The 17,388-nt window shown below is 39.5% G+C and overlaps 1 protein-coding gene across 1 annotated transcript in view; it reads right to left on the bottom strand.

The window, feature by feature from the left end:
- LOC136880934 (trypsin-1) overlaps positions 1–17,388 on the bottom strand; it is a 50,834-nt gene that overhangs the window by 20,184 nt on the left and 13,262 nt on the right. Inside the window, exons 2-5 of the mRNA XM_067153465.2 lie at positions 15,015–15,100; positions 8,439–8,527; positions 2,793–2,955; positions 730–846 (exon numbers count right to left, since the gene is read on the bottom strand). Coding sequence (XP_067009566.2) covers positions 730–846; positions 2,793–2,955; positions 8,439–8,527; positions 15,015–15,100 — 455 coding nt within the window. The remainder of the gene's footprint in view (positions 1–729; positions 847–2,792; positions 2,956–8,438; positions 8,528–15,014; positions 15,101–17,388) is intronic.

Raw genomic sequence — 17,388 nt, forward strand, 5'->3', positions numbered from 1 at the left:
GAAAAATAATTTGTCTTTCTAATTTTCAGAGACTGACTGTGTTTCTATTAATGTAAATGCATTATATACTAAAATTACCAATAAATACGTTGTTTAATATCCTAAATAAAGGCTAATTTTTAAAGAGTGGCACTTTTAAAATGCAAATGCAATAAGCAAAACTGAATGCATTGTTAAAAGGACTTAAAATACCAAAATGTATATAAAATGAACTGTATATTCAATTTTTGGAGTTATATAGGTTGGTCAGAAGAAATCAAAATTATTACAAGAAGCTTTTGCTTCCGTAATGCAGTAACGCAGGGTATAAACACTTTTCTCAGTTTTCTCAGAACTAGGTTTAATGGACTTAAGCCCTTTTAACCCTTTACGATTCAATTAAACATAACTTTTTTTTTTTTGCTAGTTGCTTTACGTCGCGCCGACACAGATAGGTCTTATGGCGACGATGGGACAGGGAAGGGCTGGGAGTGGGAAGGAAGCGGTCGTGGCCTTAATTAAGGTACAGCCCCAGCATTTGCATGGTGTGAAAATGGGAAACCACGGAAAACCATTTTCAGGGCTGCCGACAGTGGGGTTCGAACCTACTATCTCCCGAATACTGGATACTGGCCGCACTTAAGCGACTGCAGCTATCGAGATCGGTAAACATTCGTTGTTTTGAGGTTATTTTACATTTATATATTCCATTTTATTCTTACGAACTCTTTAGTTACACATCAAACTCACCACAGTTGAACCCCAGCCGATAACAGTAGCTTCACTTCCGTCTGGAGCTGTCTGACCAAAGGCTGGTAGTTTTCCCACTGCTACAGTTTTATCATTTATGGGAAACGCATCCGAAACCTGGAATAGAGTGTTATTAATTTATCATTTTTACAGCGTGCCAGGTTAATCTTTTGTATATACTGGCTAATTAAGAAGGTTGTGCAGTATCTGAAGTAACCCAAGAAGACATCCTAATTGTCATGCTCATTAAGGCGTCGAGTTTAAACTATCTGACGGCGTGATTAACCGGTTACCGAACTCGATAGCTGCAGTCGCTTAAGTGCGGCGAGTGTCCAGTATTCGGGAGATAGTAGGTTCGAACCCCACTGTCGGCAGCCCTGAAAATGGTTTTCCGTGCTTTCCCATTTTCACACCAGGCAAATGCTGGGGCTGTACCTTAATTAAGGCCACGGCTGCTTCCTTCCCACTCCTAGCCCTTTCGTCGCCATAAGACCTATCTGTGCGACGTAAAGCAACTAGCAAAAAAAAAAGAAAAGAAAAAAAAAGAAAAGATTAACCGGTTCGAGTCCCGTTGGTCGAAAAATTTCACTATTAAAATGTTGGCCTGCAGGGTAGGGCAGGTGGTGATAAATAATTTCTAATCATTGCATTGTGTGGCAAAAGACTGGATTCAGTTCCAGATCTCTCCTAAATGCTCATATGGAGTGAGGGAATATGATGCTCTTGATGGTGATTCGTCCGTCAGATGGATACGTTAAGCCTTGAGCAGACCCCTTGGTGTTATTCAACAGGAATAGGCTACGTGCTGGCACCGGGTTTCATCCTGTCCCTTCATACTGCCATACAGTATATCACGTCATTAACTCCTCTGATGAATGTGAAACGGAACAGCGGTTAATCATATAGACAACAACGGAACTATGCACCAGGACAGCTTGGGAATGTAAATGTGTGTCCTCTTCTAGAGGTATCGCAGCTCTTTTCAGACACACACCTCCAATGGAGGTGAGCCGCATACCTGTTAACCACATACCAGCCCTGTTGCCAATCTTAAATTGCTGACATTACCGGAAGTCGAACCTGGGCCATCGACGATGGCAGCTAAAAGCGCTGGCCGTCACACTCAGGAGGTCGACAGCCTAGGAATAATGAACGAGATGATGGTCAATCAATCAATCAATCAATCAATCAATCAATCAATCAATCAATCAATCAATCAATCAATCAATCAATCAATCAATCAATCAATCAATCAATCAATCAATCAATCAATCAATCAATCAATCAATCAATCAATCAATCAATCAATCAATCAATCAATCAATCAATCAATCAATCAATCAATCAATCAATCAATCAATCAATCAATCAATCAATCAATCAATCAATCAATCAATCAATCAATCAATCAATCAATCAATCAATCAATCAATCAATCAATCAATCAATCAATCAATCAATCAGCACTGATCTGCATTCAGGACAGTCGTCCAGGTGACAGGTTCCCTATAAATTGTTTACCTAGTCTTTTTTTAAAATAACTCCAACGAATTTGGAATCTCCCTTGTTAAATTATGCCCATTCCTAACTCCTCTTCCTATAAACAAATATTTCCCCCAATTTATTCTTTTGAAAGTCAACTTTATCTTCATATTGTGATCTTTCCTACTTTTAAGAACACCACTCATACTAATTCCTCTACTAATGCCGTTCGACACCATTTCCACAATGATAGCTCGGAACATACCGCTTAGTCGAAAAGCTCATCTCCTTTCTTCCAAGTCTTCACAACCCAAACATGGCAACATTTTTCTCAGAAATCGGAATTTTTCCAGAATTGTTCTGATTCCCTAAATAATGTAGAACTTACAATCAATGAATGGTACTCTGGTTTGTGCACACAATGGTGTTAGACCCTGAATGTTTTTTACAATGTTGTTCGTGACATTCTCAGGCTTGTCCATGAGATACTTCAGTTTCTGCGTAATCATTTGAATCACTCTGTATAGATTATAAGATACTTTAAATCCTTCACTATTGAATACAGAGTGAGAAATACATACCTTGATAACAGCGATGTCGTTTATCCACCAGTTTAGAGGATCATACTTCTCATGGACGATAATATCCGTCGCCTGATGGACAGTGCCACCATTTGTTCCATCTAAATTCACAGTGCCTGCCAGAAAGGTTAACTGAGATGGTTTTACATCTTCACGATTCGGCCTGTAAAGGTATTAATAATACAATAAAATAAATCAATATCACATTGGTTATAATGTGAACCTTCCGACTATTTCAAAATCAGGTAGTTTAATATAATATTTTTTCGTGACTAATACTGTAATAATAATAATAATAATAATAATAATAATAATAATAATAATAATAATAATGATAATAATAAAAATAATGTTACGTGTCAGCCCCATGGTAGCTACTTTCAGTACTTCAGGAAGGGGCTGGTGACTAAGGACGACCTGGAATCTCCCAGCCGGCTTGTGAGGTGGGGCTGGTCTTGCCGTGTATTGTTCTCGGCGGCCGGCTTGCCTGTGAGTTTTTTTTAAGATTCAACGGGAATATTCTGCCTCCAGTGACATCGTGAAATTTCTGGATCAAATTACGCGAGCTATAAAAAGGGAGAGCAGCCGCGGGCAGTCAGTCAGTGTTGGACTCGGAGTCAGAGTTGGATTCCGTGTGGGAGGCAGTGTTAGAGTGAACGACAGTTGGGCTCCGAGGTGGAGCCAGTGTGACACTCATTGAGCTGGGGTTCGGTGGCTTGGCTGAGGGCGACAGAGGTATTGGCTGTCACTAGTGTCCCATCGAGGTCTGAACCACCAAGAGCTGTGGTTGTGATGTCGGAGTGTCCAGTGAGTAGCTGGATGGGAGACGGCGTACGGGACAAGAGACTGTGAACTGCCTTAGAGTACTGTGTGTGTGTGTGTACTTCTGTGGATTGAGGACCGCCGTGAATCAGCGATTGAAGCAGTTTTCGCGAGTGCTAGGATAATAGGAAGGGGTTTAAAATTCGCTGTTGTGAGTATCGTCCTGCTGTTGGATACTGTTGAGCTGTTGTTGATTGTTGTTCACTTCATGTGATTGTGTGAAGCACCGGACTATCATTGGAATCGAACCGACGAACAGTCGTCGTGTGTTGTATAGCCAGTGGCACTGTGTTCAAATCGAGCTGTCTACGAACAGTGGCTGTACGAGTTAATTGACTGGACTTGGGGAAGTGAAAGTGAGGATTATAGACATTACCAGGTAGACGAGCGGACTGGACCTCTTTACTATGTGTACAGAAGAGAGATTTGTAAATAGACTGGTAATTAGTGTGTGGCCATTCATAACTAGTTAGAATTGTTTGTGTTTAATTATGTGTGTGTGTGCATTTATTAGGTCATTCTGAAATAAATTAGAGTAATCAAACTGATGGAGTTTTATTCGTAACAATAATAATTATAATCCACTTCACTTAAGAACTCAACACCCTGGTTTAACGAACATCGAAAGGACCTCAAGAAAGCAAACATAAGTTCAAGAGATATTCTAGAAAGAGACATCTTTAGACACAACGTAAACAATTGGGAAGCTACGTCGTAGCAACCACAACAAAAACAGTACAGACCAAAGTGATTGGAAGAACGTAAACAAGCCTTCTTTGGAAAGAATGAAAACCAATTGCAACAATCCGAAGAATTGATTGAGTTATTTGCTTAACGTATTCCAATATTAGGAGAATTCGCTAATACAACTAATAACAATAATAATAATCCAGAAGAGAAATCCAGAATCTAAAAATGACTATCGTCTTCCTGAAACTCAGAGCCAGACCATTTGTGAACACCTTTGTAGATATCCAGAAGGTGTATGACACAATCTTTTTACAAGTTCTCCAAGAATTTGGCCCAGACATCAAGACCCGGCAAATTATCCAAACTACACTCACTGGTACGTCTTTCAAAGTGAAATTCAGATCTGAGATTTCTGAAGCCTTTCGAATCCAAATAGGAGTGCTCTCGAGAGGATCATCCGGGAATGGAGACATGTTCTCCGACCTAAATGAATGCCTAATGGAGTTCAAATAGGCCGAACTCGTAAGGGTATGAATATTGATTGCCTTTCTTTTACAGATGACCTCACTCTCCATACTTCCTCTCCTTAATTAGCTACACAACAAATCAATTACCTGCACGAATACGCAGTTAAGATTGACCTAAAAATCTTCTACACCAAAACCCACTTTATTTCTTACATCATACATGCTGCACCACATCTTCTGGCTATCCTCGGTAGAATCTTGTAAATGGAAACATTCAAGTATCTTGGTGAATGGGTTGAATCCAACAATTCTGAGAATTTCACTGTCTTAACACGTATCAGCAGGTTTGCAACATCCTTCCGAATCACTCAAAACATATATATAAGAAAAAGTCCATCTCTCGAAATGCAAGAATTCGACATTATCAAACTGTAATTAAATCGAAAGCATTATATGCAGCAGATTGTTTCACACTTCGAACACATAGACTGCTTGAAAAATTGGCAATCAAGGAAAGGAGGATTTTCCGAAAAATTCTTGATCCCAGCTTCAAAGATGGTCCTTACAGAATTCGGAGTAACTAAGAAATATACACCCACACCGAAAAGATATTCAACGTAATCCGGAAAAGAAGGATGACATTTTACGCTCACCTCTTCAGACTGCCAGCTGAAAGAATCTGTAATCGTTTGTTATCCTGCTTCAGAAGTCTCAAAACGATTCCTCCTTTGTTGAAAAAGTTGGATAACTATCTCTCTTTTTTTTTTTTTTTTTTTTTTTTGTATTTTGCTTTACGTCGCACCGACACTGATAGGTCTTATGGCGACGATGGGACAGGAAAGGCCTAGGAATGGGAAGGAACCACGGAAAACCATTTTCAGGGCTGCCGACAGTAGGATTCGAACCCACTATCTCCCGGATGCGAGGTCACAGCTGCGCGCTCCTAACCGCACGGCCAACTCGCCCGATTATAAATATCTTTTCAAGTATGGAATCTCAGAAACAAACATTCAGATCCGAGCACCACTCAAACACAGACAGGTTCACCAAGAAGAAGTCCCAACTCGACTGAATCATGGCCATTCTGATGCAAGGAAGAAAGCACATTCCGAAAGGTTGAAAACCTTGTGGACCCGCAAGAAGACAAACAGTTCAGATTTCGCGGTCCTTAGTGGCTCTAACAAGGAATAATAATAATAATAATAATAATAATAATAATAATAATAATAATAATAATAATAATAATAATAATAATAATAATAATAATAATAATAATAATATCAGCACTCTGTGAAAATATCAGATACTATTAGGAAAAGGCGACTGGAATTTTATGGTCATATTCAAAGAATGGACAATGAAATTTAATTATGCCTCCTCACAGAAGCAAAGCAAGGTCATCTCCGTGCAGGCAATGAAGGCCCTTGGAGTGGTGGAAGGTAAAGGCTTCAAATATCCGTAACCTCGGCACGTGATGGGGTAGAGTGGTTAGCTCTATGCCCGGCCACTTTGCCCCCAGGAATTAACCTGGTACTCATTTTTGGTGTAGGCTGAGTGAACCTCAGGGCCATGTGCACCTCCGGAAGTGGAAATATTTTTTCTTAAATTTTACAACTTCCTGGCGGGGATTCGAACCCACGTCCTTCCGGGTGAACCGAGCACGCCTTTACCGGCCCCGTCAGGCAGCCCTTACTCCTCACAGAAGGTCAAGTATAATTGTATAATCGAACGTGGAAAAGACTTTGAAGAAATCAACATAACAGATGAAGTTTTATTGGACAGGACTAGCTTTATAATGTTGGTGAACGAACATCATTTTGTCGAAAAACCCAAGGCGAGAACGACCATTGCATGGACGGAGGAACGGAAGAAAAAACACAGCGAGAGCATGAAGAGAATCCGGGAAGAGAAGAAAGCAACTTCATCTACTAAATAAGTTTGATCGCGCTCCTCAGTTGTGCACAACGATGTAATAATAATAATAATAATAATAATAATAATAATAATAATAATAATAATAATAATAATAATAATAATAATAATAATAATAATAATAATAATAATGTTATTTGTTTTATGTCCCATCAACTATTTTTCAGAGACGTCGAGGTGATTTGACTTTTGTCCCATAGAACTTCTTTTAATTGCTAGTAAATCTACCGGGACCAGACTGGCATATTAGGCCATTTTCGATTACCACCGGAATGAGCCGATATTGAACTCTCCATATTCGGCTCAGAAGTCTACGCATCTACCATCTGAGTTATTGATACCGACTTTTAAAAGTAGAAAACACTTCTAAAACACCTAACAATTCATAAAATATTGTTTGTTTTTTAAGTTATATCTTTTCAATACAAGTATGCATAATTTATTTATTTATTTATTTATTTATTTAATTTATTTATTATGGCTTCTTTCATGTGGCGAAGTTAGGGCACACGGCCCTCTCTTACACTTAAACATAATACAACACATAATATTAGGGTTGCCTATTACTAATTATACTAATTATACTACTTATACTATTTCCTAAATTAAGCTTAAGTTACACACCCACACAATATGCAGCTTATTATCTCGTTACTTCAGTACTCTTTTCTATCTCACACAGACACTTGCACACAAACTTACAATATACACACTTATCAACTACCCTTACGTTTACATTATGTAAAACTAACAGAAACAATTTTTCATTTTACAATTACCAATCACACGCACACAATACACACCAATACACACTTCAATCGGTAATTCTCAACAGGAAGTCTCGGCAAGATATTTTAAATTTGGGGAAAAAGTCAATGCCCCTGACACCTACTGGCAGGGAATTCCAAAGCCTGGAACCGGTTACAATAAAAGATTTATTATACACAGAAGAGTGGTGTATTTCCATCAGATTTCATCAAGTAATTCAGTGTTTCCTCCTTACATTATTTGCCAGTTGAACCTATTACTTGTTTACATTCGTCATGGAATGTGCTTCTGAGAATAATCACTTGTCTTAGGCTCACGCAGTAGTGAGCTTGCATTCGGGAGATAGTGGGTTCGAATCCCATCGTCGGGGGCCTTGAAGATAGTTTTCCGTGGTTTACCATTTTCACGCCAGGCGTTTCGTAACCTAACGTTCAGAAGTTTTCAGAACACAGTATCGGTGATGAATTAAAAACATGCAAAGAGACGACTGATAAATTCTTGTATTATCTCAGAGAAAAGGACGGTTGATTAAATCGTTATTGTAATGAGTAAGTTTAAAGTTGTGACATGCTATCTGTTTTAACATTTGCTTTACGTCGCACCGACACAGATAAGTTTTACGGCGACGATGTATTGGAACGGGCTAGGAGTTGGGAGGAAGCCACCGTGGCCTTAATTAAGGTACATGCCCAGCTTTTTCCTGATGTGATAAAGGGAAACGACGGAAAACCATATTCAGGGTTGCCGACAGTGGGGTTTGAACCCAGTATCTGCGGAAGGTAAGGTATCAGTTACGTGACCGAAATCATCTAAATCTATGAACTTAATACAATTATAATAGTATTATTCGGAAATTTGTTTACGATGGTTATACAGATTTTTTTCAGTCATTTGGGACACCTCCATGTTTTCCGTTTTCCCAGTGCCATGTGTACCAGTGCTATTGTTTAAGAAACCTTGTACTTACAATCGAACACAGTGTGCAGCTGTCAGTGCCCAGTTGGTACTAATTATGGAAGCTCCACACACGTGCCTGCCTTCTACTCTCAATGACAACTGAAATATAAACATTACATTACATAACACGTAGGGATATAATAATTAAAATTCTTCCAATAAATTAACATACAGTATTGTTTTAAATTATTACTTAGGTAAAAAGGACAATGGATTTCTTATTTTTTGTTTTCTGGCTGTCTCAACAGATAAATTTCATTCAACTAAAATACGACAAGATTGTGTTAAGCCATATTTAACTTTCATCCAAGTACTGTATCTAGTGAAAAACAGATAATGTGCAGTAAGTCTACACTAAGTAATTTTCTTTAACCCAAGAACCACACCCTGTTACTTTCAAGAAACAAATGACACTCTTAAAAACCCACTAATAAACATAATTTAGGCAATTTTTGAAAGTACATGTTTAACTTTTATGTGTTGATCCAGACTGTAGCATTAAAATAATTTTTCCCCTTAAAATATGAGTTTGTACAGTTAAAAAATAATAATTGTGTTACTAATGGGTGTGGAAAGGAAAGGGAGAAACTGATGATTCACATTATCGACCAATTTCACTCCTTAGCGTAATCTACAACATGTTTGAAGGAATGATACTTATCCGTATCCAGGAAGCAATAGAAAGAGACATCCCAGTTGAACAAGTGGGTTTCAGAAAGAACAGCAGTTGTTGTGATCAGGTGTTAACACTGTCAACAGAGATTGAAGCAGGATTCCAGAAAAGATTGAAGACTGCTGCAGCTTTTGTCGACCTTACACCAGCCTATGACACGGTCTGGAGAGAGGGACTGCAGCTTAAGTTTGTTCAAGTCATCCTTTGTCAGAAGCTAGCATACTTACTAAACAACATGTTATCCAACCGTCGGCTTGCTGTGTTTCTGAACGGTGAAAGAAGCAGGTGGATATCTCTAAGTAATGGTTTACCTCAAGGGTCAGTATCATCTCCCATTCTATCCAATCTTTACATCCATGACCTGCCAAGAACAACTTCAAAGAAGGTTCAGTTTGCAGACGATCTAGCTTTAGTTACTCAGAGTACGGATTCGGCACACTGTGAGGATGTACTTACAGAGGACCTTGCTACCATGTGTGACTATTTCCACAAATGGAGACTCCAGCCGAATCCTAGTAAAACAGAAGTAACAGCATTCCACTTGCGTGATATGGAAGCGCTAATCGGAAGCTACATGTGGTTTTTAACGGAACAGAAGTCTGCCACAACCTCTTCCCAAAATATCTGGGTGTCACACTGGATCGATCTTTGGCGTTCAAACAGCATCACCTGAATCTGTCAAAGAAGCTGAGTACAAGAGTTAAATCTGCTGTATAAACAAGCGGGCAGGAACTGGGGTGCAGATGCAAACACTTTTCGCACTGCTTCATTTTACCATTCTCGACTGGTGGAGTACTGTGCTCCTGTGTGGGAAAACAGCGTATATCCGAGCAAGATTGACGTACAGTTCAATGAAACCATGAGAGTTGTTACTGGTAAAGTGAGGTCCACTCCTACGCAGTGGTTGCCAGTTTTAGTAAACATTGCTCCTCCAGATCTGACGAGAAAGGCAGCGAAAGTACAGTTGCTCAAGAAGACCTTACCACACAGGAACTCACTCTTGTTCAATGCCTTACGAGATCCACCTTTGATGAAGTTAAAATCCCGGAATCCAGTATGGACTGATCTACACTCCTATAAAAAAATCAGTGTGACAGCAGAATGGAGACAGCGATGGGAACAATGTCCACCCACCAACGCCTTTCTGATTAAAGACCCAACGAAGAAAGTGCTAGGTTTCGATCTTCCTCGACATGAGTGGTCGAAACTCAACCGTTTCAGAACAGTCCACGGCAGGTGCAGATATATGATGAAAAAGTGGGAATATTGTGAAAGTGATGCGTGTGAATGCGGTGCTGAGAAGCAGACATTGCTTCATGTTGTTGAGAGCTGTCCACTGTCAGCATTTAAGGACGGTTTACGGGCTTTGCATGAATTGACACCAAGTGCAAAGGACTGGTTGTCGAAGCTGGACATTCTAGTTTAATTACTTCTATATTTTAGTTTTCATGTTCATTGTATATTTTTACACATTATGCTTGTAAATGCCATACGATAATAATAATAATAATAATAATAATAATAATAATAATAATAATAATAATAATAATAATAATAATAATAATAATTTTCATCATTAAAATGTTACACATTATACCTACTTGCTGAATAAATTATTTCAATATTACTTATTGTACACAAGCACACAAACCACGGGAAACCACTCCGAAGATGGCTGAGGTGGGAACCGAACACCCCCTCCCCCACGCGGCTGTACTCAGTTGACCTCCCGAGGCTGAGTGCACCTCGTTCCAGTCCTCGTAACATATTTTCAAATTTCTTGGCAGAACCGGGAATCGAACCCGGACCTCCAAGCGTGGCAGATACTCACATTAACCGCTAACCTCTACTACACAGAGGCGGAACAGTGAGAACTTTCAAATCTCTTTACCTCGAATGTATGATTTTTGACTTACATAGCCGGGAAGGGCATCCGACCGTAAATCAGGGTCAAATACAAATGTGAGACGTAGTTTGCACCCAAAATCCCATGACGGTGTAGGAAAACTCTTAGAGTAATAATAATAATAATAATAATAATAATAATAATAATAATAATAATAATAATAATAATAATAATAATAATAATAATAATAATAATAATAATTAAAATAATAATAATAATAATAATAATAATAATAATAATAATAATAATAATAATAATAATATTTCTGACTTAATGTGCTTTGCCCGTAAATCTGTCATATGGTAATACCGAACGTCCTGCATGCGGTAATAGTTCACGTCCGCTTGAACATATGTAAACAGATTGATTAAATATCCACACCATGGCTGTCAACAGACTGTAGGTTTACAAAGTGGGTGGTGCAACGCACTGTTCACTGTAATGGACACTAAGGAGGTTATTCCACTGCTAGAGGCAGGCTCCGTTAACGTGTCGTTCTCTAGGAGCGTGATGTATGCCGTATTCTCACGGCGTTCACATTTTTCGAGGACATATTTTACTTCTGCAAATATAAGGCAAGGTTCACAATTCTTCAACCTGGGGAACAGGAACACGAACATGAAACGAGTATGAGAATATAAGTCACAATGAGAAAGAGAACAAGAATGGGAATGAGAGAGGGAAATATATATTTACAATATATACAATGTATATATTTATATATATTTATAATTTGCTTTATGTTGCACCGACACAGGTAGGTATTTTGGTGACGATGGTATAGGAAAGGGCTAGGAGCGGGAAGGAAGAGACTGTTGCCTTCAGTAAAGGTACTTCCCCAACATTTGCCTGGTGTAAAAATGGGAAACCACGGAAAAACTATCTTCAAGGCTGCTGACAGTGGCGTTAGAACCCACTATCTCCCGAATGCAAGTTGACAGCTACGTGACCCAACCACACAGCCACTCACTTGGTTATAAAAAAATACATACTACTTTAATAAGGCGAAGGCTTACCCCAGCCCGTAATACATTCTGTACTTAGCGGGTTGCATAAAGTTAAGGAGTAATAACTTGACGCAAAGATTTCGGCAAAGCTAAAAATTAAAAATGACGCCGACTATAGGCAAACCTGCAATCTCAACCAAGCGTTCTGCAAATATGACTTAATACTATCTGGAGAGAAATATGGTGAGTAAGACACACCTATCTCCCTAGGGGAAGTCTGCAAGCCTCTGGAAAATTACTAAACGTCTCCACAATCCCCTAATAAAACTAGATTCGAGACAACGATTAGATCTACACGTCTAATTTTTAAATCATTAAAAACTGAGTCTAACCACCATCTTCTTGGTCTTCCTCTACTACTCTTACCCTCCATGACCGAGCCCATTATTCTTCTCAGTAACCTATCCTCCTCAATTCACCTCGCATGACCCCATCACCGAAGGTTATTTATAGCTACCGTTTCATGCATCGAATTCATTCCGAACTTAGCCTTTATCTCTTCAGTTCGGGTATTCTTTTGCCATTGTTCACACCTGTTTGTATTAACGATCATTCTGGCTACTTTCATACCTGTTACTTCTAGATTATGAATAAGAAAATACACCGGGCGAGTTGGCCGTGCGGTTAGGGCTGCGCAGCTATGAGCTTGCATCCGGGAGATAGTGGGTTCGAGCCCCACTGTCGGCAACCCAGAAGATGGTTTTCCGTGGTTTCCAATTTTCACACCAGGCAAATGCTGGGCTGTACCTTAATTAAGGCCACGGCCGCTTCCTTCCCACTCCTAACCCTTTCCTATCCCATCGTCGCCATAAGACCTATCTGTGTCGGTGCGACGTAAAACAAATTGTAAACAAAAGGAGTAAGAATAAGAAATAGACCGGTGTAAAGATAATTTCGCCCGGGATCTGACTTCTTTCTTTCTTACAGGATAATGTTGATAGTCAACCGCAAGCTCACTGTATTAGCTTTGCTGTACCTGATCCAATCTCACTTACTATACTAAATAAACAGCCCCGAAGGGCCATGGCCTATGAAGCGACCGCTGCACAGCCCAAAGGCTACAAATTTCGAGGTGTCGCGTGGTCAGCGCGACGAATCCTCTCGGCCATTATTATTATTATCTTTTTTTGCTATTTGCTTTACGTCGCACCGACACAGATATGTCTTATTGCGACGATGGGATAGAAAGGCCTAGGAAGTGGAAGGAAGCGGCGCTGGCCTTAATTAAGGTACAGCCTCGGCATTTGCCTGGTGTGAAAATGGGAAACCACGGAAAACCATTTTCAGGGCTGCCGACAGTGGGGCTCGAACCCACTATCCCCCGATTACTGGATACTGGCCGCACTTAAGCGACTGCAGCTATCGAGCTCGGTCGGCCGTTATTCTTGGCTTTCTAGACCGAGGCCACCATCGCACCGTCAGACAGCTCCTCATTCATTGTAATCACGTTGGCTGACTGGACCAAGACCCAGCCCTCAAATTGAGGTAAATATTCCTGAGCCGGCTGGAACCAAACCCGATGCCTCCGGGTAAGAGGTAAGCACGCTACCCCTACACAACGGAACCGGCACTTACTACACTAGAACAAAAAGTAAAATTAATATAAAGGGGAACGGGAACAGAACTGGGGAGAAAAACGTTAAAATGAACGGAAAGGGGAATGAGAATTGGAAGAGAGAGGAGAAAATTGTGTACACGGGTATTGAAACAGTAAAAGGAACGAGAAAATTAGTGGAAAGGTGAATGGGAAGTAGGAACGGGAAGAGAACGGGAAAATGAATGGGAATGGCCTTCTCAGAATCCAATGATGAATTTTACTACTGTAAATGTATCATCCATGGGAACAGGGATATTAAGGATTAAAGGAACAGTTATGAGAATAGAGAAACGAGAATGAGAAAGAAAATGGGAAATGAAATAGGAATCAGAACAGAAACTAGAGGAAGGAAAGTAGCAATACAAAAATGAAAATTGACAAGCAGTTTCCAGTCATTCGACCGGGTCAGGAATGGAATGAGGATAGGAATTGTGCCGGCTGCCGAAGCCTGTCGCACTCCTCTGGCGCAATGATTAATGACTGACGGATGAAATGAAATGATATCGGAGAGTGTTGCTGGAATGAAAGATGACAGGGAAAACTGGAGTTTCCGTACGAAAATCTGTCCAACCTCCGCTTTGTTCAGCACAAATCTCACATGGAGCGACCGGGATTTGAACCACGGAATACGGTGGTGAGAGGTCGGCGTACCGCCGCCTGGGTCACGGAGGCTCCCAGGTAGCAATACATAGAAAACAATTTTCTTTTACTTGGACCTTATTCTTTGGACATTTTAAAATGTTAATCTATTTTCCTACTGGAATTTTTGTATTGGATCTTTTGGACCTTTCTGTAAATATAATTTACTTCTTTGAGTTTCGTAACGTCGAAGTGTACCTAAACATGGGCCGCTACCTGTAACTATGTGACACAGACAAGTCCCGGAACTTTCAGCCTTGGACAAGCCACTTGCATTGCCTTATCTTTATTGGTTACTTGATGATATTGGAGTTGGATGACACTTGAATGAGATTATAAATAAGACATAGGCCGGGCTGAGTGGCTCAGAGTACAGCGCTGGCTTTCTCACTTAAAGTGGGCGGGTTCAATACCGATACAGTTCCGAGGAATTTGAAGGTGCTTAAGTACGCGAACTCCAGGCAAAATATTTACAGCCACGTGAGTGATCTCCTGCAGGGAAAAATTCCGGCATCTTGGCATCTCCGGAAACCATAAAAATAGTGAGTGGTACGCAAAACTCGTAAATTAATTACATTAGACATATTTTTCTTCCAACTAGCTTGTTACTTGGCAAAGATTTTTACTGCACTTTTCGGAAGTAAATCATGATTGTTGTAACAATGACAAATAAATTCAACGGCTTATCATGCCCAGTGTTCCAAGTCATGAATGTATAAAACAAATTATAATTTATTCCTAAATATTTCTCGTAATATTCATACCTGAGATGGAAATTCTCCTGGAGTGACTTGAGTTCCCCCGATGATTCGTGTTTCATGATTGTGCTCCAAGCTGATATCTGGTAGTGCTGTAGAATGGGTAAGAAAATTAGCACCATATTAATATAGCATCAATAAAAATGAGTTCCAATACCTGAAGGCCATCTGCCTGGGAAGCAGGCGTCTTTACAGGCCAAGGGTTTTAATGGAATACAAGTGGACCCGCGCTTCTCCTCAGCATTCCTTATAAATAGGTCAGATAACTCGCCTTGATATGCCTGTCGCAATCATATTGCTTTCTCTGCTCATTTCAGTAGTTTTATGAACATTTAATACCGATAATGTAGTTTATAACATTCTTTCCATACAGTATTCTCTATGCTTCGACCATTCGGCCGTATATATAGGTACCATTTATATATTGAATGTATTTTGTACCATCCATTGTAATTGGGGATATACTCCGTTATGGATGTATAAATAAATAAATAAATAAATAAATAAATAAATAAATAAATAAATAAATAAATAAATAAATAAATAAATAAATAAATAAATAATATCTGGATCTTAACATTTTCAAATGATCCTGCCCGAGATAGTACAATATACAACTGGCCGTGGTTGATTACTGGTTCGTGTAAGTAGACTACCCACTTTTTCGAGAGTTTGTCCCTGAACTTCGCTAATGGTCATACAAAAGGCTAGCCGACATGACACATTCCCGTCTGTACGTACGTCCACCGTTTTCTCTTAGCAGGATGTAAGTTATTAGGAACGTTCTGCCATCTGCTGAGTATATTCAGATGCTGGAGAAGATCAGAAAATCAAAGAGTATCTAGTAGAGAATAGTATTCTTCCGTGATCAGAGGAAGTGTATACTCTCTGTCTTCACAGGTCGTAATCAAATACGGCTGCATGCAATGACATTACTAAGGATGAAAATCACATAATATGTGAGAATATTAATGAAAATATTAATCGCTTAGCAACCTGCTAAGTACAGAATGTATTGCGGGTTAGGGTAAACCTTCGCCTGTAATTACTGGAGTGAGAATTTCATGATTTGATTTTATGATACCCAACGTTGGCTGAACTCAGAGACCTATCAATGTCTCATTGTTCACCGGCAGGTAATTTCGGAAAGAATAAAACAAGAATGGACCAAATCCATCCAGTAGAACGAACGGACAGATTTGCCAAAGCTGTTTTAATAAACTTTCTGAATATATATATATATATATATATATTATATGAGACAGGGATTTGTTTCTGTTTTTTTTTTTTTTAAAGAACGATGCGTCTTATTTGCTGTAGTTTGTTGTATGGCCGGCTCCTTCGCTAGATGGTTAGTGTACTGTTCTTCGTTCAGAACTCTCTGGGCCACGGAGGCTCCACCATTTATATATTGAGTGTATTTTGTACCATCCATTGTAATTGGGGATATACTCTGTTATGGGTGTATAAATAAATAAATAAATAAATAAATAAATAAATAAATAAATAAATAAATAAATAAATAAATAAATATCTGGATCTTAACATTTTCAAATGAGAATTTTATCCGCGTGTTGTTAACTCTTCTGGCACGGAGACTGGGTGTTTTTTTGTTAGACTTAATACCTTCTCTTCATCTGAATTCATTATACCACCAGTCACTACAAAAACACGCTGAAGTGAATACATCCCTCCAAATAAGGTTGGCATCCGAAAGTGTACCTGGGCGTAAAACTGGGCTGAATCCTCTTCAAGTGGCGACCTCAATAATTTGGGGGAAAATGTCAGGAAGAAGAGATTGTTATTTATACATAATGTATGAGCACCGCGTCCCCCGTCTGACTCGAAGACCTCGATCTCAGTCAACGGGTCATGCAAGGATTTTAATCCAAGACTGTAGACGTGAATGAACTCACTCAGCGCTGTGAGGTCAGCTGTGGAGCTGCCATATGAGAGGTAGTGAATAATGTCAAGAATTTCAAGCAATACATCTTGAGAGAGTCGTCACGCTGACCCTGTGACATTCGAATATCTGCAGCTCATATAAATGGGACAATTGACGTCATGCCAGGTCAAGGCACCCTTTGTGTTGTACGCGCCACAGGATTATAATTTCCTATTGTTGGAGTATTCAGAGAGCTCTTTAGTGCCAAATAGCATTTTATCTCCTTATGTCTGTAACACGTTTTTGGACCCCCGCCCAAAACGGATTTTCGGACAATATAAAACACTATTCTTTACAAAGAAATATAAAGAAAAATTCCTGCTCATAATTTGGCTCATGCAATATGGAAGAGGATTACATTTCAGGCGGGAAATAGAGAAATGGGTCCGCCACTGTGGTGGAGTGGTTGATATGATTAACTGGCACCCTTGGAGG

The sequence above is a fragment of the Anabrus simplex genome, chromosome 9, assembly GCF_040414725.1.
Source record: "Anabrus simplex isolate iqAnaSimp1 chromosome 9, ASM4041472v1, whole genome shotgun sequence".
Classification (NCBI taxonomy): domain Eukaryota; kingdom Metazoa; phylum Arthropoda; class Insecta; order Orthoptera; family Tettigoniidae; genus Anabrus; species Anabrus simplex.